Source organism: Spermophilus citellus (assembly GCF_964194105.1).
Source record: "Spermophilus citellus genome assembly, chromosome: 7".
Lineage (NCBI taxonomy): Eukaryota > Metazoa > Chordata > Mammalia > Rodentia > Sciuridae > Spermophilus > Spermophilus citellus.
Genome location: NC_138188.1, coordinates 154,346,720 through 154,371,836, shown reverse-complemented (window position 1 = coordinate 154,371,836; position 25,117 = coordinate 154,346,720). Strand labels below are relative to the sequence as shown.

The following is a 25,117-nucleotide window of genomic DNA, read 5'->3' as shown; positions in this document are numbered from 1 at the left end:
AGGACATGTATAGGGGCAAATCTATGGGCAATGCCATCTTGATTGCTACTCAGCATGACTGAGCCAGGCATTCCTCCTGTAAGGCCGTCTGGAATGCTGGGCAGTGCCCTAACAAAGGAGCAGTGCAGACCCCGAGAGGCAAACAAGGAGACTTTATGACTTTGCCTCCAAAATATACACAGATTCCTAGCCCTTGCTTCCTGGCTTTTCTTAGTAATTCCACTTAAAAAAAATAGTTTATAGTATTGGGGAGTAGCCTAGTGGTAGGGTGTTTGCTTAGCATGTGCAAGACCCTGGGTTTGATCCCCAATAAATAAAAACTTAGTGAGTTTGCTTCAGGTTACCAGAACATTAGTAACAGGGCTCTGGAAAGCTCACATTTGACCACTTGGTGACTATCTCTATAGAACAAGTCTTAGCATAGTTTATTAGGACCATTGTGTTTTTTTTTTTTTTTAATTTTAAATTTGTTTTAATTAGTTATACATGACAGTAGAATGCATTTATATACTTTGATATTCATAAATGGGATATGATTTCTCATTTTTCTGAGTGTACATGTTGCAGAATCACATTGGTCTTGCAGTCATATATATATGTAAAGCAATAATGTCTGTTCCATTCTACCATCCTTCTCATCCCCACATTCCTTCCCCTCCCTTCACTTTCCTCTGCCCAATCCAAGGTAACTCCACTCCTCTAGTGTCCCACCCGCCCTTATTGTGAATTAGTATCCATATACTAGAGAAAACATTTGGCCTTTGGTTTTTTGAGATTGGCTTATTTTGCTTAGCATGATATTCTCAAGCTTCATCCATTTAGTAAATGCCATAATTTCATTCTTTAAAGCTGAGTGATATTCCATTGAATATGTATATCCATTCATCTAATGAAGTATGCCTAGGTTGGTTTCATAGTTTAGCTATTGTGCATTGAGCTGCTATAAACATTGACATGGATGCATCATTGTAGTATGCTGATTTTAAGTAGGACCACTGTGTTTTATCAAGAGATTGGGTTTGATGATAAATACAACATAGTTTAGCATCTGGGAATTACTCAGTACGTTCTTGGAACCATGTCCCACGTCCATGGGTAGAACTCTGAGAGTCATCCTTGGTGGATGACCAGGGTGCTATAGCTGAGTGTGATCTGGTGTCTCCTGAGGGAGCTCTTCTGCCTCTCCCAGGATGGGTGACGGGAGCTCCCTCCAGAATGGGGTGGGGCAAAGGTCAACCTGTATGTTGTCAGCCTAGTCTGACAGGGCTCCATCACTGCAGAACATCATGGAAGAGGAAATGCACTCTCTTTGCATGATGTTGCAGACAATTCTTTCCTTGCTTTGCCCTTTGCCAGGAACTAGGTTCAGGATGTCCTGCTGCTGCTGCTGGTGGGGCAAGGTGTATCTTCATAATTCCCTTGTGTCCTGTCAGCCAATTGGCATTTAACTAAAGAATAAGGGGCCAAAGGGATAGGTTTCTGCAGGGCAACTGGCCTTATGTATCATAGCATTTAAGATGCTTGATTCAGCAATTTCATGTGTAGTTATTTGTCCTAAGTAGTTAAGGATGTGAGTAGAGATTTGGTTAAGAGACACTTTTATCATATAAACTGGAAATTGGACTCTTGCTAACTATCACCAGGAAGAGACTGGTTGAACAAAGGGAGTTCTAGTCATAAGCTAATAAAAATGCCATAGGAATATGCTGACATCAAAAATTTTCAGTGTTTTATGATTAGGTGTAAACTTAGTCATAAGTTGTAAAATATGATCCCATTTTACTGACAGTTAAATAAAGTAGTCTGTATTCATTAGAAGGCTAACAGTTAATTCAGATGTCAGTGGTGTCACCTTTGGGAGTCAAGGTTATGGTTGATTTTAAATCTTATACTTTTGGTTTGCTTGGTATTTTCTGATTTTTTTTTTTTTTTGTAAGAATAATGAATTTGGGGCTGGGGCCGTGGCTCTGTGTCAGAGTGCTTGCCTGGCATGTGTGAGGCACTGGGTTCGATCCTCAGCACCACATACAAAAATAAGCAAATAAAATAAAGTCATGCTGTCCATATACAACGACAAAAAAAAAAAAAAGAATTTTTTAGAAGTTATGTGTGCCCATAAAGCATGCATGAAATGAGTAAAATTGTAATTGTGTCAATTCTTCTATCCAATGGAACCAGTGCATTAGTAATGACATAGCCTCTGACTCCCTGGTGATCGAGAAATATGAAAAGAAAGCAAAAAGCAAACAAAATTCTCCTCAAATTACCCACCACCAGCCAATAAAATAATGACTATCATTTTAAACATTTCTGAGCAAGTCTAAGCAAGAAATAAATTCTAGATTTATCATACTATACACTCCCTTTCAAATATTCAGTATTGAGATCATTTTACTTAATGGAAGAAAATTAAAGTAAAATGAGATTTAAAAAATGACTGAACTTCTTAAAAATTATTTAATACTTTAGGTACTCTTAATTTCTTGTGTCACATAACTGGGTTTTCTTACAATGGATTTGTATAATCAAGAAAGATAAAACTTTTTTAAAAGGCACATGGTGTTGTTTTTTGTACTGTTTAAACAGTATTATTCTCTCATCTGTTCTCATTTTCTGAGTTTAATGTTTTGAAACTTTTACTTTCAGAATTTATTCCTTGCATTTTTAGTTCAGGCATAAAGGAAGATAGGATTTCTACCATCAACATTTTGTTATCTACCCTGAAAACAAAGGTATGTGTTTGGTGATGGGTGTATGTGTTGTTTGTTTTCTCCTAGTGATTGAAGAAATGGTTCCTGGCATGTTCAGGGCTCTGGAGGCTACAGTTATGTAGGCTAGGGAAAAGCAGTGGGTCAGGGGTCAGGGATGCTGTTGAACATCTTACAGTGTACGAGATAGCCCCCACTCCCCCCATCAGCTTACCTAAGGTAATACAAATAATGACATAGAGGGTTTTTTTTTTTTAATCTCCCAGAATAGCAATTTAAAAAAAGTAAATGATAATGCTAGCAAAGATGCTTTGAATGGGGTACTTCACTCGAGAAGGTGTAGCCCTGTGGAAGACAGTTCTGCTACCGTATGTCAAAGGTCTTGTGTTGGTGGACTCTTGAGTTAAGGTCACTCTGAACTGGAGTATCCACCAAAACCACATAGGGATATGTTGAAATACGTGTATATGGGTCACACCACCAGACGTTTTGGGGTGGGTTTTGAGGACTTGTGTCACATTTCCATTTATAAGAACCACAGCAGGTTCCTAGTCAGAGATGTAGTGAAGACTGCGAGGACCTGTTCATGGTTTTATGGGGAATAGGTAGAATGTGGAAGCACCTTGATTGTCACCACAGGGGATTGGTTAAGTAAGTTGTGGTCTGCTCATGGCATAGAATGGTATTCAGCTTTCAAATGACACTTTAAAGGAAATCTTTTTTAAGTTTTTTTTTTTTTTTTTTTTTTTTAGTTGTAGATGGACACAATAATTTAAATTTTCTTTACTTATTTTTATGTGGTGCCGAGGATCAAACCCAGTGCCTCACATGTGCTAGCCAAGTGCTCTACCACTGAGCTACATCCCCAGCCCTCTAAAGCAATTGTTAATGATGTGGAAAAAGCTTAGCTGCTTAAGTAAGGGAGGCACGAAACCATATGTAAATGTAAATTTAGTTAAGCAAAAGATAAGCAGTTCTTTAAGCTTCATTTGTTTTACTATTATTTTCAGGTAGTTCACAGTAAAAGTATCACAAAAACACAGAAGGTTCGTTTCTTTACTGGGCAGTTGCTGAACCACATAGCGTCTCTCTACAGCTGGAATGGGATTGTCGACGTGGCGCTGGAAAACCCTGAGGCAGACAAGGTGCAGTCTCAGTTGACCCCAGTGCTGAAGTGTGATCCTCAGGAGACTGAAGCATCTGTACTCTAGTCCATACTCAAAAAACAGTCCTCTCATTTGATCTCTTCTCTTTTGGCTATATGGTTATATTATTTGTTTATTAAACGCAATATGATTTTTAAAAATTTTTAATGTTTACAATAGGAATTTTTTCCTAACCTTGGGGTCATTGTGATAGTACACTGTATTTATTTTTTTAATGAGAAAACTACGACTCCCTGTGGCTGACTGACATCTTAAACTCCACATACAGTGCCCACACCATAGATTTATAGGGCTCCTCCAGGCTCACTCTTCCTCCTCTCAGTCGGCCTCTTCTTTTTTTCCTTCTCTTTTTTCATATCTAGTTTTTGGAGTTTCAGAGTTTCTTTCTTTTACTTGAGGATGCTGTCTAAGAGACTTCACAGTTCCTCACCTACCGATGTGGGTAGCTTATTTGTGATAGTTAACTCATGTGTTAAAACAGTTGCTCTCAACGTTGACCCCCATGTGTATTGAGTTTCCTTGTTTTTATTTTCCTTGGGGTGTTTCTGAAATGGACTCGGCCAGTGGAGTTGAAGGTGCAGCCTTCCTGTTAACTACATGGTAATTGCCTCTCTAGATTCTGCTATGCTTCCTTTTATCTCAGTGACTTGCTGGTATCCTCTTATTTTGAACATGTTTTTTTTTTTTTATGTTCCCGTAGCCGGAAGCCCCACAGGCTTAATAAAAAACACTCCCAAATGTGGAATTTTATTCAGAAGTATAAGAGAAATTAAATCATTTTTAAGCATTTATCAAAACAGGTTTTAACTTGCCTTCCTTATAGTATTTTTTCATCTTGATCAATATATTTCGGTTGTTTTTCTTTTGTTTTCTTTCTTGTTTTTTTTTTTTTGGAATAACATCCAAGTGTTTGATTTTAAATGTTTTCTGAGTTGTTAAAATCAGGCAGGTGATACTGTCCTGTTTTTTATTCTATAGCGCTATTATCAAGGTTTATGAGCTTGTGAATCACTGAAGCTTTTTATACCCTTATAGGTGTCTGCTGAAGAAGCAGGGAAAGCCATGGTGAGGGAGCTTGTGCATAACTTCCTGATGGATCTTTGCTGTTCTCTCAAGCATGGCATTAATTTTTACGATGCATCTTTGGGTACCTTTGGCAGGTAAAGTACAACATTCTTATGAACCCCATTGAGTATGCTCCTCAAGTCATTACGACTGTGGTAGGTTAGGACTGAAATTGTGAACATTATCTAACTCATTTTAGGGCTGGGCAGCTGGGGGCCCAGAGAGCTTCTGGGGCCTCAGGGGCAGAGGCCTCAGTGTAGCAATTGTTCTAGACACATAGGTAATGAAATGTTTCACCGAGGGGAGTGTTCAGTTGTTTACTTAGAGATGGTGGTGGTGGTCAGCTGGATCCAAGAGTGAGTCACTTAAGTCAGCTTTCCCACGAGGGGAACTCTGACATGACCTCACATGGTCCCAATATAGGTACCAAATTATCCTAATTTCCTAGAGGAAAAAAATGGTCACAGAGAGGTCAAGATACTTAAGTTTCATTTGAACTCAGGAAATCTGGTTCCATAACTGTCTTAATAACTCAGTAGTTGTTTTTTTTTTTATTAGCTGTTCAAAACATTACATAGTTCTTGACATATCATATTTCATACATTTGATTCAACTGGGTTATGAACTCCCATTTTTACCCCATATACAGATTGCAGAATCACATCGGTTACACATCCACTTTTTTACATACTGCCTTATATGATTAACAACTACTACTCAGTAGTTGTTAATCATATAACTCCAATACATATTTTTTAAATTACTAAAATAATAAACCTACTTTTTTCTCATTTGACAATAAAAATGTTGGATATATTTTCTGGTTATTGTGAATGACTTATCTCTCATCCCCTTTTGACTGCATAGCATTTTATTTTAAGGGTTTAGATAGTGTGATTTACTTATAGTTTCAGGCAATCAGAAAATGCCTGATTCTTTCAGAATGGGATAACGTGATGGGAATTATTCTGCCCGCTTGTGATTTTGCACTCATTTCAATTCTGAGATTATTCTGATTTCAGCTTGCCACATCATTTTTTTCCTTCTTTAAGTTTTCTCTTAGTGAAGTGTATTTATCTCATCATTGTGAATGAGTTCATATTTCTGCTCAACTGTAACTGCATTTTTATAATCTAATAAAAATCTTAACCATGCTTAAAACACATACGCACCCCCACACACCTTTAAAGTGTTTTTTTTTTATATTTATTTTTTAATTGTAGTTGGACATAATACATTTATTTTTATTTATTTATTTTCATATGGTGCTGAGGATCCAATCCAGAGCCTTGCACATGCTAGGCGAGCGCTCTACTACTGAGCCACAACCCCAGCTCCTTTTAAAGCATTTTTACCTCCATAACAAGACCCATGAAATAGATGATCACTTAATGAGCACATTGAGTCAAATTGAGGGTGTGGGTCTTTTTGGAATAACCTGTGGTTTTCATGAATTTTTGAAGCCACTAGCATAAAACAAATGCTGTGTTGAGGGAGAGGAGGGGAGCTATGTTTGTGGATAGTGATGGGAGGCCTTGAGGAGATGGAAACACGTGCTTCCCTGACAGTTGTGTGGCTTGTCCCTCTTTTCATCCAGGTTCCTGCAGAAAAGTCACCACTTCAGGGAGGTCTGCCCTTGCCACTCTCTCTGAAGTACTCCCTCCTCTGTCAGTGTTTTTTGCCTGGCTCAGCCTTGTCACTGATTTCTTAGTACCTTGCATAGAGACTTCTTGCCTCTTTATTATCTGATTGTGTGAAGTGAGAAAAGGGACTGATCTATTTTGGCTTTCAGTGCTTAGGCACATAGTGGGTGTTAGAGAGTGGAGCAAGGTTTAGCAAGCTTTTTCTATAAAGAACCAGATAGTATTTTAGGCTTGGCAAGCCATACAGTTTGTTGTGATTGCTTAGCTATGCCATTGCAGCACTGGCGTGGCCATAGACGTAGATAAATGGGTGTAACTGTTTTCCCCAAAACTCTTTACATGTATAAAGCTAGGCGGTGGGCTGTGGTGTGGCATCCCTTGGTGTGTGGGTCAAATTAGACAGCTAACCTAGCTAACTGCAGACCTACTCTAATTCTAACGGCCCTGAGACCTTAGCAGATTACATATCCTCTCTGCCTTATTTAACTCATTTATCAAATGGAAATAAAAGTAATGCCTGCCTCAGAGGGGTGGAGCATGGCAACTGCCAGGGGCAGCCTCTGGTGTGCATTGCAACCATATCAGTATAAGTGCTGTTCATTTTATTACACTGTTTATTAAAATAATAAGTATGTGTGGTATTTTTGGCACTATTGGTAGACTTAATGTTCTGTTCATTTGATAGTAGAAACTATATTTCTTTTGTTCATGAAATTTTTATATAAAGAATTTTGCATCTTTTAAAATTTTTTTACACCTTTCTCTTAAAAGAATACTTTTCAAATAAAATTATATGCTAATTTGGTTTTAGAGAAAATTTTATATATGCAGCTATCATTTAGCATTTTAGTTTCAGTCAATTTATGAGGAGATTCAAGACATAGAGCACCAAGACTTCAGGATAGATAAATAAAACCTAGAGTCTGTGCTTTGGCTGTGTAGATCCTGGGGTTATTGCTCTTTATGTGATACAGGGTCTGCAAGTTTTCCTTACTTTTACTTTGAATCATCTTTTCATGCTCTCGAAGAAGGAAAAATTTTGAATACTTTCCAACAGTGGATTTTTACCTGTACTAAATAAACCAGAAATAGAGGGCAGAAGATGTACACAGAGGCTTTTATGCTGTCTTCTAGTATTTTAGAATTAATTTGATGTCATTATAGACCTTGTGGCAATGCATGAGCTCTGACTTCATATGGAAAAAAAACCCAAAAAACTATCCTTTCAGAAGAAAAATGCCTTTCCTATCTGTATTTTTTATACTCACATATATACACAATATATACATATTTATCTTATGCTTTTTTGTATGGTTGGGGAAATCTGGAGAGGGCAGAACAAAGGGTTTTGGAAGTTTCCACCGTAAAGAAATGATAAATGTTTGAAGAGATAAACATGTTTAACCTGCTGTAAACATTATGCAGTGCATCCTTGTATTGCGATGTTACGTGGCATTCCATTGGTAGATACAGTTTTTAAGATTTTATGTGTTGGCTAAAAAATAAATCTTAAAAAATTAAGGGGCATGGGATGTTATTACTATAAGAACATAATTATTATTCAATAAAAGCCCATTGAATTGAATACTAAAGGAAAGGAAGAAAGAAATTGGGGGAGGGAGTCCTGCTTGCTGGTTTTGCCTTGTTTTTTTAAAGTAGCTTTGCCTACTAGGCAGACTGTAGCTGACTGGCAGCATAAAGAGGTCGCTGTCTTCATCTTAAGTCAAACTGAACTTGAGGGAGGGAAGGAGGAAAGCAGGGATGGGAGTAGGACAAGGTAGGGGCCCTTTCAGCCACTCAGGAGTAGGGGGTGGAATTGAAGCCCTCTCCTGTGGCACTGAAACCCTACATGCCACTTTGTACCCTGGGGGACATTTGCCCACTGCCCTGTTACTCCTCTGTCTCTGAGAGCTGCTCCAGCTCCAAGCACATTTTGAATTGTCCTTGTTGACTCTTGCCTCTTGTCTCTGTCCTTAATAGAGGAGGCAACCTGACACTCTTGCACTTCTTGTTGGGTTTGAAAACAGCAGCTGAGGATGAGCTGGTGGCTGAGCTTGTGGTGAACATCCTTAAGGTGTGCCCGGACTTGCTGAACAAATATTTCAAGGAGGTCACGTTTTCCTTTCTTCCAAGAGTGAAGTCCACTTGGCTAAATAATATCAAACTACTAAACAAGGTAAAAAGTACCTGTTGGCTGGGGCAGGGCAGAGCATGAGGAGTTGGGGGAATGCCAGGCATTCTGGTCTGGTCAGGTGTGCAAGTGGGCGGGGGGAGACCTCCCTCCAGGGTTAAAGGGCTGTTTTAGATGATGTTAACTTGACCTTATTCTTTGAGTAGAGCATGTTGATTTTCAATGAGCTGAATTTTGAGCTTTATTTCTTTTGAATCTGTTGATCCAATTTATCTTCCTCATTATGATGTTGCTTTAGGTGAAATCTTGTTAAGTCTGAGCACAGTGAAGCCAGAGTTAGTGAAATATCTGAATTGCAGGATAGTTTTAAAAGATTGGTTTCAAGTCCATAGAATAACTTGAAATGAGCTATTGGATGTTTGCATCCCCCTCACCAAACATTGGAGGTACAGGTTGAATATCCCTACTCAAAATGCTTGGGGTTAAAAGTGTTTCTGATTTTAGAGTTTTTGGATTTTGAAATATTTGCATAGAAACATGTTGGCATTCAAAAAGCTTTGGATTTTGAATTTTCAGATTAGGGATGCTCAACCTGAACTTATTATACATTCTTTGGCAGTATTGCCTGGCTCAGTTAAGCTTTTTTGCTCTGATTTATGGCCTTCTTAGTGAAGAAGTACCTGGGATTATTTTCTTGTGCCTCAGTCTGGACCCAGCATTATCTGTTTCATGTATGAGAATTTAGGTGCATGTGCAGTTCCCATGTGTATATCCAGGTGAGAAGGATGTGCCTTGCCCCTTTATGGGGGAGGATGGATGTCTTCTGGCAGCTGCTTCTGGTACTGTCCTCCCAGCCTCACTGAGGGGCAAGTGCTTGGTCTCTGCAGCCTGAGTCGAGTCTTTAATTTGACTGCTGATTAGCCATGTGGTTCAAGGGAAGTCACTTAACCTCATTGAGGGCCAGTTTTGCCATCCATAAGCACATTTTATTTTTAATGTTGGTTGTCCCTACCCCAAAGGGATCGTGAAACTTTAAAAAGATGATGTGATTTGTCAGGTGCCTGTTAAGTGCAGTGGTTGATAGTGATACCACTGTTAGTTCCAGCAGTAATCGATTCATCATCAGAGGCTCCCCAGACCAGGCCAAGCTCTGCTTTGGAAGTCACTGCTCTGAGATGCCAAAGTGGTAACCGTATTTTTCTTTAACAAGTGGATTTGGGGTTAATTCTAACCTTGATCCTAGTGGCCAGTCTGACCTTTATTGCTAATTATTTGATTGGAATAGCTTCAGTGTCGGGTTCTTAAAATTAGCTTCAGGTTTAAAACTTATGTCTGGCAGCAGCCAAATTTCTTTTCTTCTTTTTCTCCAGATCTATGAGGCCCAACCAGAGGTTTCCCGAGCATTTTGGACCAGGGAGTTTATCCCCTTGCCACGGCTCCTGGCGATGGTGATGGTGACCACAGTGCCCCTGGTGTGCAATAAGATCATGTTCACTCAGGCATTAAATGTAGGTCATGGGTTGCCCCACTTCTGGAACTTTTTCCTGCTAAACTCTCTGGCTGTGTGCTTGAGTGTTCTGAGAATACCAGCCTGACTATTAGATTGTATTTCGTGACAGTGCCTCTGAGGCTTCTAGGACGGGACTTTAGCTTAAAATGGCCCATGAGTGACAAATCTACATATGTGGGGCAAGGACCTTGGAGCGGAAGCCACTCCTTCTAGGTGTGACTGGGGTTCCATATCTGTCCTTCTCCAGCACATGGCAGGGACCTCTGGATACTTCTTGCCTCTCTAGTCCTGCCTAGGGTGGGAGAAATGTTAGAATCAGAAAGGGAAGCTCCTTTATTAAAATATTATCAGTTCAGAATTTTGAGCAGCATGGGGCTGAAACTTGCCAGCAAAGTTTTTCTTTTTTGATTCAGATTATTGGTGTTAAGATTTCATTGGAACATTTGTTTTCAGGCATTTTTGAAGGACATGTTAGTGAAAAAAAATAGGTACTTATATTTTACATTTTAATTTATTAAAGAGGTCCCCAGGTCCCATCAGGAGCCACATGCTGAAAGGGCTTGTATATGTTTCACCACAGCATCGTAGGTTTAGGTAAATGGCTGTGAGTCGTTGGCACAACTGGGTTCTGGGCCCTGCCAGTCTCTTTTAGGCCTGAGCGACTAAATTCTTCCTGGGGAGAGTAGGCATCTAGGGGGAACCTCTGTCCTTTCAAGTAAGCTGGAATGTATGATGTCAGTAGGAACAGGGTCAGCTTTGTCACACAGACATGAGTTGGCCCAGTGATGATGGCACGGTCACCATAAAGTGGTGTAGACAGTGCAATTGAATCTTTTGGTTTCCTCCAGGTTTGTGCTGAATTTGGGCAGTGGGTCAGGAACAGAGAGGACGCCCATGTGGGATGAGGCAGAAAGGTCTTTGTTCTTTCCTCATAAGAAAATGAGGGCCTATCTAGCTTGTTCCTATGTTTTGTGGGAAACATTAATATTTCTCAAGGGGCTCACAGGAAAATGGAACTGAAAGGAATAGATCAGGTATGGCTCTTTTGAGGGCTGCATTTGTGCTCCCACCTGCTTCCTCCTGGCATTCTGAAAGATGAAAGGCTGGCCTCTCTCCCTCCCTTACAGTGCTGTCTCAAGATCCTCTCAACGGAGTGATTCAGGGAGTGAGGGAGGGCACAGTCCTCTTCTGGCGGTGCCATCCTGTGCAGGCCCAGGGCCATTGAGCCCCAGTCTTGCCCGTGTTCCCAGGTGTCCTTCCCAAGACACCCTTTTTCATATGAGTGGGATCCACTGGTATAAGTGGATCTGGGGACTACAATTATCAGTTGTTTTTGTTTTCTCCCTTACGGTGTTGCCTCAAAAATTGCTGAAGAGTTAGTTTATTTTAGAAACAGGAAACAAGAAGGACTTGTGAGAAGGGGCTTGGGCTTTGTTCTCAACCCTCTAGTGTCATTCGAGCCCTTGCTTGGGGCCTTCTTTTAAAGGAATTGTGGGGTTGCAGACAGTACTGGCTCAAGACATTCTGTGTGCCCACTTGGAATAAATCCACAGCTAATGGCAATGCTGGGACACCAAGCCGTAGTGGTTATTAGACTCAAATTTAGTTAGGAGGTCATTTGTTCCTCCTCACTTCAGATCTTGAGTGTCCCACCCAGAGCTGCCATACCAACAAATGTGGCATCACTAGGATCATGTGAGAATGCACAGTTCACTTGAATTGGTCTGGGCCAGAGCCTGGGCCTCTGTAGCCCTTTTAAGAATGGCCCCCCATGATCTGACACCTTCCGTAGGTCAGTGCTGTCACACTGGAGCTACGCTTCCAGCACCTGAACCTCTGAGAGACACGCTACCTTCTGAATCACAGCATTTACTCACTGAGTTTGGAGGTGTTTTTTCTTCATGAAGAATCTGACGTGTTTTTCTGCCATCTCCCTGACGTGGAATGCTTTTAATAGCAGTGGGTGGGTTCTGGTGAGATTTTGTGCTTTTAATGCAGATAATCTGTGTTGTCTGATTGGTTGTCAGAGAAGGCTTACTGAAAACAGAACACAGAAACCGTTAATAACCACTTTCCTGGCAGCTGCCGAGGTTTGACCCAGAGGATATCTTGGGGGCACAAGCTCTCCAGGTCTCACAGTGTAGAGTTCATCCATCTCACATGGCTTTCCCTAGTGGTAACCCAGGAAGGGGCAAGAGCCAGCCAACCCAGTGCTTAGAAATCTAGAGACATTTGTGGATTCAGTGCCTTTTTTCTTCCCAGTTGGACAGCACATCGGTGAGATACACAGCTTTATCCCTTGTTTCTGTCATTTTGAAAAGAGCATTAAAAACCATTGACCACTGCCTGAATAAAGAGTTATGGCAAGAATCAGGCGTGTACACAGCCGTGATGATGGGAGAGTTTGTGCTGCTCTTCAGAGAAGCCCTGAGCAAGGTAGGCACGGGCCCAGGTTTGGCCTTTCCCTACAGACCTCACCATTGGGTAGGGCAGGGTGAAGGGGCTGAGCTGGAAGTGCAGAGGGTGGGAGCCAAGTGACGTGTCCTTGAGCCAGCAGGCAGAATATGGCACAGGTGCTGAGGATTAGCTGATAAAAGTGCCACATGTGTTTCACAGTTAGCACAGTCCACAAGTGCTTGGGCAAGGTAAGAATTCAGAAGATGCACTTGGTCTCCCACAGAACTGGTGGTGGAGTTCTGGTTCAGGTGGGACCTTGTATCTCATCAGGGGCCATTGTTGTGCCCCTTCCCTTGTCCAGTGGCCCACTGCTGCACACATCTGCTGAGTGTACTGTAACCCACATGAGAAGGGGCTAGGTGACTAGGGAAGCCCCCACCCTTGGCTGATTCTGCTAATAAGGAAGGCCAGACTCTTATAAACTTGTCAGCTGCTCTGAGAGTAACCGAGTTGTTTGGGCCAAGTGCCCTGGAGCTGGTCCTCAGGAATCATCTCTTCAGGCCCATAGTCTAGCCTGCTGAATGAGTCTTCAGGGGCTTGTTCTCATTATTAGCTCTGTTGTTTTCACCAAAGCCTGTGTACAGTTCCAGAAATTACACCACAGAACAGAGCTTAAAAGAATGTGGGCCTGTTCTCACCCAGCCTCTCACCTTTTTCTTATGCACTAACACTCATGTACTAATATTCACACTCATGCACACGTGCCCCTCCCCCTCTGCATCTTGCTTCCTGTTAGTATACTCAGGTTCATTTATTTCTCTTCATTGTTTACTATGATGATTTATTGGCTTTTTCCTATTTAGATTTTGCCAGACCTGAACACTATCGTGTGGGTCTGGCAGTCACTTAAAAAGCAAGAGACAAAACAGGATGATATGAAAGGAAAGAAAAGAGGTGACAGGACTCCAGCTGCCGATGTGACTCACCAGAGTGGTAAGGGCTTCTGGATGGGGGGAATCTCTTGTTTGCCCAGAAAAGAGCTGACAGTAGCCTGGGATGGCTCCTACCTAGAGGGGCCCCTCTGGTGGTGAATGTATCTTTTGTCCTTTTTTGGCTTAGGGCAAGTACTGACTCTCTGAAAACTTGAATTCTGTGTGTCATATGCTCTGGGCTTTCACTCAATAGGTGTGTGGATTAGGGGGCTCTTTTGCTCTGTAGATGGAGCTGGGCTACGTGGTCCCCCTCATATTAAAATATATTAACTTGACCTTGTTGACCAGGTAATGAACTTTGTCTCTCCTATCTAGATCCTGTTGAATCCTTACAGAAGTCCTATAGGCATGGGCCCTGCTGTATATCTCCAGTGCTCAGATGAGGACACAAAAGCACAGAGAGAGCAGCCACCCTTTCAATAGTCTTAGCGTTTTTTGTGTGTTGATGCCTTACATCTTGTCATGGGGATATATCGGCAGCCTTAGTGTTCAGTATGCTATTGATCGCTATACAGTGTCACAGGTGGCTCAGCCACTTCCCAGCTGAAATCCAAGAACAAGGACATTTCCTAATCCAGCCTGTTTTCTTTTGGTGCAGACGGTGCAGAAACCATTCTTTTGAAAGCCATTCTGCTCCAGGTCATATGCCTCTACCAGAAGGTGGTCCCCCACATGGTCATGCAGTACAACTTTGACTTCAGCAAGCTCCTGAAAGGTTTGTATTAGTGGTTGCAGAAAAGCTGCTGCTCTTTCCACCACGAGGCTGAAGTAGGCACTGATAAACGTGAGCAGAGCTTCAGACTGAGGATCAGGAAAGTTGGGGGTGGTTTACCGGCATATTAAATATTAACTGAACACTTAGCATAGGCAGTAAGTGTGAAGAGGGGAGAAGCCAGCCAGCCTGAATCCACAGCCCAGATCGGGTGACATTAACTGTAATACTGACTTTCAAGGGAGCAGAGCATGCTGCAGAAAAGAAAGCCCCATGGAAGGGACATCCCACACCATTCATGCAGAGGCACTTGAAAGTAGTTATCTCGTATTTTTACCTCAATGAGTTGGGTTCAAAACATTTCTCATAAAAGTAACGTTATGCTTGTCTGGTCATGGCTCCCTAATGGTCAGGTTTGCCTGATAAAGTTGACTTTGCTATTGGGCCTACAGAGGAAGACTTGCAAAAATACCATTCTTGGCATTTATATAAGCTATTGAAATAGTCCTTTTTAAGAGCTGTAATTAGCTTTTTAAATTATTTGAAGGTGAAATGTTTTCTTTGCCTTGAGAATATACTAGAATATTGCCATTTAGGACTTAGTAGTTGTATCCTTCCCAAGCAAAGGACAAACCCAAAGAGCAGGCTAAAGGATAAGGCTCAGCGACCACAGGACATTCTCTGTCCACAAAACACCTGCCCCGTGGGCAGTAAGGCCTGCATCCCATATAAGGAATAACATCAGGGAGGGCCCACACTTAGAGGCCATGATTCCAGGTATAGGCCAAGGCCAGCGTGGGCTGAGTGATGGGTAAGGGCTATTTTGGGCAAGGGAAATTTGAGCTTTTTATTGAAGAATTTGGATATGGTAGCAAGGCATGTCAGGGGCAGCATTTCTCATATAACCTGTGTGAGGGAGCATAGGACATGAGGACAGACCCACATCCTTTTTTCTTTCTAGATATGGGGTTCTTCATCTGGTCCTTTTGGCCAGGGTAGCAGTTGCCAGGCACCCACACCTGAATGACTCTTTGTCTGTGTTTAATTCTAATTTGTTATATATGACAGCAGAATGCATTACAATTCTTATTACACATATACAGCACAGTTTTTCATATCTCTGGTTGTACACAAAGTATATTCACACCATTCATGTCTTCATGCTTGTACTTAGGGTAATGATGTTCATCTTATTCTACCATCTTTTCTACCCCCATGCCCCTCCCTTCCCCTCCCATCCCTTTGCCCTATCTAAAGTTTGTCTAATCATCCCATGCTTTCCCTCCTAACCCCACTATGGCATTTGGATTTTTGGGATTGGCTTACTTCTTATCTGCGTTCTTCACTTCCATCACAGGCATCATCTCCGAGCAGGGCCTGAGAGAGGAGGTGCCACCCATCCTGCAGCACCACATGCTAAAGGTGGCCCTGGAGCTGCCTGCCAGCAAGTTTCTGTGGTTGAAGGCACAGGTGGGAAGTAGAGATCTCCAGACTTGCTGGGCTTGTTAGCTTCTATCTCAGTGCTTGTTTTTCTTGTCATTTAAAAAAAAAAAATGTAAATAAAATACATTACTTCTCCTTTGTCCTCATGGGAATAGACACCAAGCCAGGTCAAGCAAAGGATTAAGGGAAGGTCAACAAACACTGCTTACAGCACTTTGTATCTCAGGAACATCTAGGAGCTTTTGTAGAGCATGATGTTGACTCATGGGGGGAAGTTCAGGATGCAGGAAGGAGGTGTTTTCCTGTGGATGTTCAGCTGGGTGCAGTGATACACACTAACTGTTTGGGAGGCTAAAACAGGAGGATCTGAGTCAAGGTCAGCCTGGACAACTTAGTAAGACCCTGTCTCAAAATTTTTGAAAGTAAAAAGATCTGGGGATATAGCTCAGTAGTAGAGCATCATAGGGTTCAATTACCAGTACTGAAGAAAAAAACCAAAACAACAACCCCCGTGTTTTTTTGTTACTCCTGTGCAGTGAGAGAAAACTGGCCAGCCAGACTAAGCATTGTCTAAGCATTGCTTCTTAGTAGCTCACATTTTTTTAATGACTTAGATCTTATGTTAAATTTTTGTAGGAACTAATACCATGGAAAGGCATGTTGGACTTTATACAAGGGGTATTTCCAGAAGGATCTAAGAATGCTGTGTTGCTGGGCATGTATGCCCCCCTGCAGTCATCTTGCTAAGGTTCCCTTCATCACAGTTGAAGCCCACTCTTCCTGAGAACTTCCCATGTGCTAGGCTGTGTGCAAATGCTTTATAGGGCTGCTCTGTTCCCACCACCTAGAGACAAGGTGCTGGGGCAATAAGCACAAGTTCAAGGTCCCAGCTGTGAGTTGGGGTCCAGGAGGGGCCCAGGCATACCTCTCAGAATCCTTCTGTCAGCTTCCTACTGAGCTGTGAGGCACTGGACCCCACGCCAGAAAGGCACTAAGTGGGAAGTGTTGTTGACTGTTTTTCACTCTTGCTGAACTAGGCTAATGGTCTTGATGATTTAGTTGGAGACTGACCAGAGGCCTCTTGCTGTGGCAGAACTGGTTTAAAGACATTAATTTGTATACTGTGCTCCATCTTATGCTTGTAAGATGCATCTGCTGACGTGGTCTGCTAGGCTGAGACCCCAGCACTTTACATGTTTAGTGTCATCCTCATTGCCAAGGGCTATGGTGAGTTTTGCAGACTCGACAGAATATGAGCTGGGGATTTGGAGCTCCATGCACTTCTTTTTGGTCCTCGTTATTTTTATGATATATAATTATATATATAGGCATGTGTTCTAAACCCAAAAGCCTTTTAGGAGCATAAGTTGCATATAAGTAGTCAATTATATTTGCACAAGCAGTCTGATAAAGTAAACCCATTGCACCCTTAGACAGGGTCGGATGGCCTCAGTTCCCTCCTCACCACCCACCAAGTATACGGTGTCTACTCCAGGGCTCCCTAAGCTTGGTTCCCATAAAACAGCTAGTTACCTTCTGGTGCTTTAGTTCCCACATCTGTAAGATAGGGTAGCAGCTATTCCACCACCTCCAGGGTTGGAGAAAGGGGTTGAGTTCAGAACTTTGAACGTTTGAGCCTAGAACTTTGCCAGCACGTGGAGAGGGCTGCCTGTGCTTTACTGTTTGACTTGCTGTTATAAGGGTGCTGTTGGGGGGTTTTGAATAAGTTGTGGTTCCTTATGTGTAGAATAACTGTACTCTTGCTGAATGATAGTTAAAATGAGATGAGGTGCAGGATACTGGACATGTAGTTACCTGTTTCCTCAGCAAGTAATGGTCCTTGTTATTTTTATGATATATAATTATATACTAAAATTTAATGTATGTATATTTGTGTGTGTGTGTGTGTGTGTGTGTGTGTATATATATATATATATATATATAAAATTACACATATTGAAAATATATTATTCAATCTCTAGGAAGGCCCAGATATAGAAATTATTGGAGGAGAACGATCAGTGTTTTACTTATTGATGAAAATGTTTGTGACCAGTAGCCATTTACAGCTCAAGTCATTGACCAAACTTCTGATCATAAAGGTGAGCATCTTCTGCCAGGTTTTAATTCTGGAAAGCATTTGTATAGGTCTTCCTTATAGTAAGTGCTTAGTGAGCAATTGTTGAATTCAGGAACTGTATGGGAACTCTTGTAAAGTTTACAGCAGAGGGTTTTAGGGTAGTTGTAATTTTGTGTGTCTTAGCTGCATTCTTGAGAAGCAGCATGGTAACGGGATAAAACATGGGCTTTGAAGTGTGATTCCTGGATTTGAATTCTGGTTTGGTTCTATATCTTCCTGGGTTGCCTGGATAAACTAGTTAACTTCTCTGAATTGTTTTCCCATGGTGAATGGAGACAATAAAACCATAGGGTGTTAGAAAAGATTAAATGTAATAAAGTAGTAGCCTAGCACATTGTAGACTCAGTAAATACCATATGTACTCTAGGAACCATTTAATAGTCAATGCTTGCTCTCTCATCCCTGGACTCTGCCTTCTGTGAAGCTTTCAACCTTTTTGATCTTGTCTGTTACCCTCAGCACAGGTGTCACCAAAGTCAGTGGGAGAGAATGAGGGCTTTGTTTACTTCTCTTTCTCATATGTGGTTCTCACTTTTCCACAATTGCCTCAGGTCTTACTATAGTATAGTAAGTATAAACAAGTATACACAAATTTATTCTAATTTGTTATATATGACGGCAGAATGCAATTCATTTCATATTACACACTGTACTTGCTATAGTATAGCAGGGAATCTATTGCCTCATTTTTGCTCTGCAAAAAATATCTTGGGGGGTGCTACAAAAACCACGTTCACTTCACTTTATTTGAAGGGTTGATGATCTCACTTTACTTTCTCCATCTCACCTGAGCTTACTGAAGACCATGGCTGAGTCTTTGCTCCTGCAGGTTGCCCTTTCCATTCAGGTAGTGCAGGTGTGAACTCAAGGGCAGATACATTTTATCATCACTAGTGGCAGATGAGTGGAATTGATACACTGCAGGGTTTGGGGTGCACGCCCTTCGTTACAGGGCTCTGTGCTATATGGCTGTTTAACTCCTCAAGTCTCTGTCATCAGATCATTAGGGGTGTCATTTATTCAGCCCCATAGATTCAGATCCTGCCTGGTACCAGATTCTGTTCTGGTGGTGGTGCTTCTTGCTCAGGTCTGGGTCTTGAGGTACCACATTGAAATGCTATGGCGTGCCTGACTGTGTCCTTGGGGGTTTCCTATAGGCCAAAGGTTGAGTTGCTATGAGGGGTCAGGTATTCCACGTTTACCTAGGTCTTTGTGAAAATCCAGGTGGAATGCCAGCCCCTAAGTGGCAATCGACTCTTTCCCCTTATAAATTCAGGAAATGGGGGAAAGGACTAAGCAGCAGTGAGAGGGGAATCGCATTGTCTTGGATAGACCATGGAATGATTCCTTTTCTTAGGTTCCTTCCATAATGGGGATTATTTGGAAGCAACAACTTTTAAACTGAACCTTTAGATAATACATTCATGCTCCCTGGTTTCCACTTAATGCTGGGGAAGCATGAAACTACCATGGCTCCCATGGAAAGTGGATTCTGTTCTGACCCATGCTGTGGTATTACTTGCTCACAGATCCTGCGGGACACAGGCGTGTTCGAGCACACATGGAAGGAGCTGGAGCTCTGGCTGGAGCACCTGGATAGCACTGCAGAGGAGAGCAAGGAAACTGTGATTCAGTTTCTGGAACGGGTAAGCCCAGATCCTTAAAAGGAGGGACGTGTTCTGGAGTATGTGTGGCTTTCTCTCGGCACCCTCAGAGATTGTGATGGGCCAGCACCAGAAGGGTCCTTATCTCAGCTGGCTTCTTTTTTTTATTATCATTATTGAATTATTTATTCTAATTTGTTATATATGACGGCAGAATGCAATTCATTTCATATTACACATATAGAGCACAATTTTCAAGTCAATGGTTGTAACACAAAGTATTTTCACACCATTCATATCTTCATCCATGCACTTAGGGTAATGATGTCTAACTCATTCCACCGTCTTTCCTACACCCATGCCCCTCCCTTCCCCTCCTTCCCCTTTGCTCTATCTAAAGTTTCTTCATTCCTCCCATGTTCCTTCCCTTCACGATTATGAGTCAGCATCCTCATATCAAAGAAAACACTCGGCCTTTGGTTTTTTGGGATTGGCTTACTTCACTTAGCATTATATTCTCCAATTCCATCCATTTACCTGCAAATGCCATGATTTATTCTCTTTTAATGCTGAGTAATATTCAATTGTGTATATATACCAAAGTTTTCCTATCCATTCATCTACTGAAGGGCATCTGGGTTGGTTTCACAATTTAGCTATTGTGAATTGTACTGCTATAAACTTTGATGTGGCTGCGTTACTATAGTATGCTATTTTTAAGTCCTTTGGGTATAAACCAAGGAGTGGGATAGCTGGGTCAAATGGTGGTTCCATTCCAAGTTTTCCAATGAATCTCCGTATTTCCATATTGGCTGCACCAATTTGTAGTCCCACCAGCAATATATGAGTGTGCCTTTTCTCCCACATCCTCACCAATACTTATTGTTGTTTGTATGCTTGATAGCTACCATTCTGATTGAAGTGAGATGAAATCTTAGTTTCAATTTTCATTTCTCTTAATTGCTAGTGATGATGTACATTTTTTCATATATTGGTTGATTGATTGTATATCCTTTTCTGACAAGTGTCTGTCAGTTCCTTGTCCCATTTATTGATTGGGTCATTTGTTTTTTAGTGTTAAGGTTTTTTTTTTTTTTTTTTTTTTTGATATATATATATTTTTTTTTTATTGGATGTTCACAACTTTACAAAGCTCATGACAAATCATATTTCATAAATTAGAATCAGTTGGGTTATGAACTCCCATTTTTTCCCAAATACAGATTGCAGAATCACATCGGTTACACATCACATTTTTACATACTGCCATAATAGTGACTGTTGTATTCTGCTACTTTTCCTATCCTCTACTATCCCCCCTCCCCTCCTCTCCCATCTTCTCTCTCTACCCCATCTACTGTAATTCATTTCCCTCCATGTTTGTTATCCCATTCCCCTGTAAACTCTTAAATGTAATTTTGTATAACAATGAGGGTCTCCCTCCATTTCCATGTGATTTCCCTTTTTTTTCTCCCTTTCCCTCCCGCCTCATGTCTCTGTTTAATGCTAATAGTGTTAAGGTTTTTGAGTGCTTTATATATCTTAGAGATTAGTGCTCTGATGTGCTTGTGGTAAAGATTTGCTCCCATTCTGTAGACTCTCTATTCACCTCACTAATTGTTTGTTTTGATGAGAAGAAGCTTTTTAGTTTGAATCCATCCCATTTATTGATTCTTGGTTTTAATTCTTGGACTATAGGAGTCTTATTTGGAAGTTGGGGCCTAATCCGACATGATGGAGATTTGGGCCTACTTTTTCTTCCATTAGGCACAAGGTCTCTGGTTTAATTCCTAGGTCCTTGATCCACTTTGAGTTGAGTTTGTGCATGGTGAGAGATGGAGGTTTTAATTTGATTTGGTTACATGTGGATTTCCAGTTTTCCTAGCACCATTTGTTGCAGAGGCTATCTTTTCTCTAATATACGTTTTTGACACCTTTGTCTAATATGAGATAACTGTAATTATGTGGGTTTGTCCCTGTGTCCTCTATCCTGTGCCATTGGTCTACAGGTCTATTTTGGTGCCAGTACCATGCTGTTTTTGATACTATTGCTCTGCAGTATAGTTTAACATCTGGAATAGTAATGCCACCAACTTTATTCTTCTTTCTAAGGATTGCTTTGGCTATTCTGGGTCTCTTATTTATCCAGATGAATTTTATGGTTGCTTTTTCTATTTCTATGAAGAATGTCATTGGAATTTTGATTTGGATTGCGTTGAATCTGTATAGTGCTTTTGATAGTATGGTCATTTTGACAATACTAATTCTGCCTATCCAAGAACAAGTTAGATCTTTCCATCTTCTAAGGTCTTCTTTAATTCTTTAGTGTTCTGTAATTTTCATTGTAGAGGGCTTTCATCTCTTTCCTTAAGTTGATTCCCAAGTATTTTATTTATTTATTTATTTTTGAGACTATTGTAAATGGGGTGGTTTTCCTAGTTTCTCTTTCTGAGGATTTGTCACTGATGTACAGAAATGCCTATGATTTATGGGTGTTGATTTTATATCCTGCTACTTTGTTGAATTAATTTACTAGTTCTAGAAGATTTCTCGTAGAATTTTTTGGGTCTTCTAAGTATTGAGTCATATTGTCGGCGAATAGTGATAATTTGAGTTCTTCTTTTCCTATCCATATCCCTTTAATTTCTTTTATCTAATTGCTCTGTCTAGAGTTTCAAGAACTATGTTAGAGAGAAGTGGTGAAAGAGGGCATCCCTGTCTTGTTCCAGTTTTCAGAGGGAATGCTTTCAGTTTTTCTCCATTTAGAATGATGTTGGCCTGGGGCTTAGCATAGATAGCTTTTACAATGTTGAGATATATTCCTGTTATCCCTAGTTTTTCTAGTGTTTTGAACATGAAAGGGGTGCTGTATTTTGTCAAATGTTTTCTCTTCATCTGTTGAGCTGATCAAATGATTTTAATCTTTGAGTCTGTTGATGTGATGAATTACATTTATTGATTTTCGGATGTTGAACTAACCTTGCATCCTCGAGATGAACCCCACTTGATCGTGATGCATTATCTTTTTAATACGTTTTTGTATTTGGTTTGCCAGAATTTTATTGAGAATTTTTGTATCTATATTCATTAGAGATATTGGTCTGAAGTTTTCTTTCTTTGATGTGTCTTTGACTGGTTTTGGAACAGGGTCATATTGGCCTTATAGAACGTGTTTGGAGGTGTTCCCTCTTTTTCTATTTCATGAAATAGTTTGAGGAGTATTGGTGTTAGTTTCAGCTGGCTTCTTAATTCTGCTGATACCTCAGAATCCACTCAGTTGTAGGATCTATGAAAAAGGAGTAAGTCACTGCTTGCTGTTTCATTTCCTTTCAGGAGTTTTTGCACAGGGAAATAGGAATAGACTAAATGCAGTATTAGAGGAACAGTATACAAAACAGAGGTTTGTTTTGTTTTGTTTTGTTTTAAATCTAATAAAAAGTTAAAAAAAAAAAAAAACAAGAACTTTACAATAAAACTACTCACTAAGGACTATTAACATTTTTAGTTCTTGATTTTTGACCATTGGCTTTTGGCCTTTTTTTCCCCAAAACTCATGACTATCTAAATGTTTTCCATTTGGCTTTTTACTGCCCAGATTTTACTGACATTGGTGGCAAATCCTTATTCATACACAGACAAAGCATCTGACTTTGTCCAGGAGGCCAGTACACTGCAGGCCACCATGACGAAGCAAGATGCCGACGATGCCAGCATTCCTGTGTCCCACATTGATGGTAGGTACTGAGGTAACCCTCCCTCCGTGCTGTGCAGCTTGTGTTCTGAAGATCAAGCCACAGTGGTATATTAGCCACAGAGAATGGGGCTGCACTAACGCCTCAGGCAAAGTGCTGATGACCCGTTTCTTGGTGTCAAAAATCTGCCTATTCCAGAAGTTTGATGCATTTGTTTATGTAATGAGCAGTATGTGCAGAAGTTACATGCTGGATTGTTTACTCTGTGCCAGGTGCTTTTGCAAGCTTTTTACAAATCTTAATCATGTAAACCTCATAAATAACTTTTGGGCAAGACCACACTGCTGATCTTAATCCAGGTAAACCTTACCTAAAAGGAAGGTATTATGGTCCTGGTCCTCATAATATGTAGATGAAGCAGCTGAGGTACCTAGAGAGTTTAGAAACTTGTTCAAGCTCATGCAATTACAATGGAGTAAAGTCAGGATTTCAACCCAGACTCTCTGGCTCTGGTCTGTGCTTTAATCCTCAGACTCTTGCATCTCAAATTTGGCTAGTTTTCCAGTTTAAAATCCCTGGGTTTCTCGTGATACTTGAGAATAGTTCAATCTGTTCTCAACTTGGCTGAATATTCTGCACTTTGTCAGAGATTATAAAGACTTCCTAGGCAGTGTCTTTGTTTAGAATCTGACTATATTTGCCAGTGTCTTGGCTGGGCACAGAATCACGAGCCACCACACACCTTGTAGATTCAAACAGCAATTCTTTATTCCCGAACTCACACCGGCCTCTACACACGTTCTGGGGAAATCCCAGTTCTGCTGCCGCCCAATTCACCTACTCCACGAGGCTTTTTTCCCAAAATACTTTCTGAATCTCCCGAGAACTCCACGGGAGCTCAGGCAGCAGGAACGCCCTATTCCCAGCAGCAATAACCTTAAACCCTGTGGGACTGTTTGACTGGGGTCTTCTGGTGGCTCTTCTCTCAGTTGGACTCCCTTCTCCTCTCTTCTGTCTCAGATGTGCTGGACATGGTGGACGTCCTGGTGGAGGGCAATGAAGGCTTGGATGAGGAAGTTGGATTCTCATTAAATGAAGACATGATCCTGCTCACATTCCCATTCAGTGCTGTGGTCCCTGCAGCCCTGGAAGCCAGGAATAAGTTGCTCCTTGGGACAGAAAATGAAGCAGGTACCTGTACCTGCGTACAGTCAGCTATTCTGGTGGCATTGGGCCAGCTGGGTCTCGAGGAGTAGGATTGCAGAGGCTCTAGAAACAGTCACTAAGAACCCCAGGCAGCAAGAGTTCAGACCCACCAGACTAATAACTGCCTGCCTGCCTGGCAGAGCTCAGAGTGCAGCATATAGGTCCTGAGGCAAGTGCTGAGACTGCCCTTGACTTGTGGTCTTCCTGCCTCCACCCTGAGTTGCTGGGACTCAGTCATGTGCCACTGTGCCTAGCTTACTATTTTTGATATCCCGATGATGAGGATGAGTCCTTCATACTTGCTGGGTTTTCCAGGCAACTCAGACCCAAGGAAGCATCCACAGGTCGCAGGACAATCCAGGCTTTGCTACCGTAATAGGTCAGACCCTACAGTCAGGGGTCTAATGTCATAATCTACTACAGGCTGTTCCCAGTGGTTGTCTTCCAGTAGTTGATTCAGGAATCCAGGTTGCTCTTGATTTAGAGCTGTGCCCTCTCAACATGTGGCTTTGAGGATCACTGGAAAGGGGAGAGAGTGGACAATTAAGCAAGAGATGTTGTGGCCTGGAAGGGACAAATCCTTCCAGCCCCATTCTACCCACAAGAGGGGCTCATGTGCGGAGGCAGAGGGAAGGGCCTAGTGAAACATAGAAAGTCCTAGGTCCAGGTGGCTTTGGACTTGCTTCTTATATGCTGCTTCCCTGCCTC

At 41.4% G+C, this 25,117-nt stretch overlaps 1 protein-coding gene across 2 annotated transcripts in view; it reads left to right on the top strand.

Moving 5' to 3' along the window:
• The window catches only part of URB1 (URB1 ribosome biogenesis homolog), a 70,912-nt gene that overhangs the window by 11,301 nt on the left and 34,494 nt on the right, over positions 1-25,117 (top strand). For both annotated transcript variants that reach the window (XM_081300952.1, XM_081300953.1), the window contains exons 6-18: positions 2,647-2,732; positions 3,719-3,853; positions 4,910-5,034; positions 8,563-8,758; positions 10,084-10,221; positions 12,486-12,659; positions 13,484-13,613; positions 14,211-14,327; positions 15,682-15,794; positions 17,750-17,869; positions 19,437-19,553; positions 23,107-23,245; positions 24,224-24,394. In XM_081300952.1, the coding sequence (XP_081157078.1) occupies positions 2,647-2,732; positions 3,719-3,853; positions 4,910-5,034; positions 8,563-8,758; positions 10,084-10,221; positions 12,486-12,659; positions 13,484-13,613; positions 14,211-14,327; positions 15,682-15,794; positions 17,750-17,869; positions 19,437-19,553; positions 23,107-23,245; positions 24,224-24,394 (1,761 nt within the window). The remainder of the gene's footprint in view (positions 1-2,646; positions 2,733-3,718; positions 3,854-4,909; positions 5,035-8,562; positions 8,759-10,083; positions 10,222-12,485; positions 12,660-13,483; positions 13,614-14,210; positions 14,328-15,681; positions 15,795-17,749; positions 17,870-19,436; positions 19,554-23,106; positions 23,246-24,223; positions 24,395-25,117) is intronic.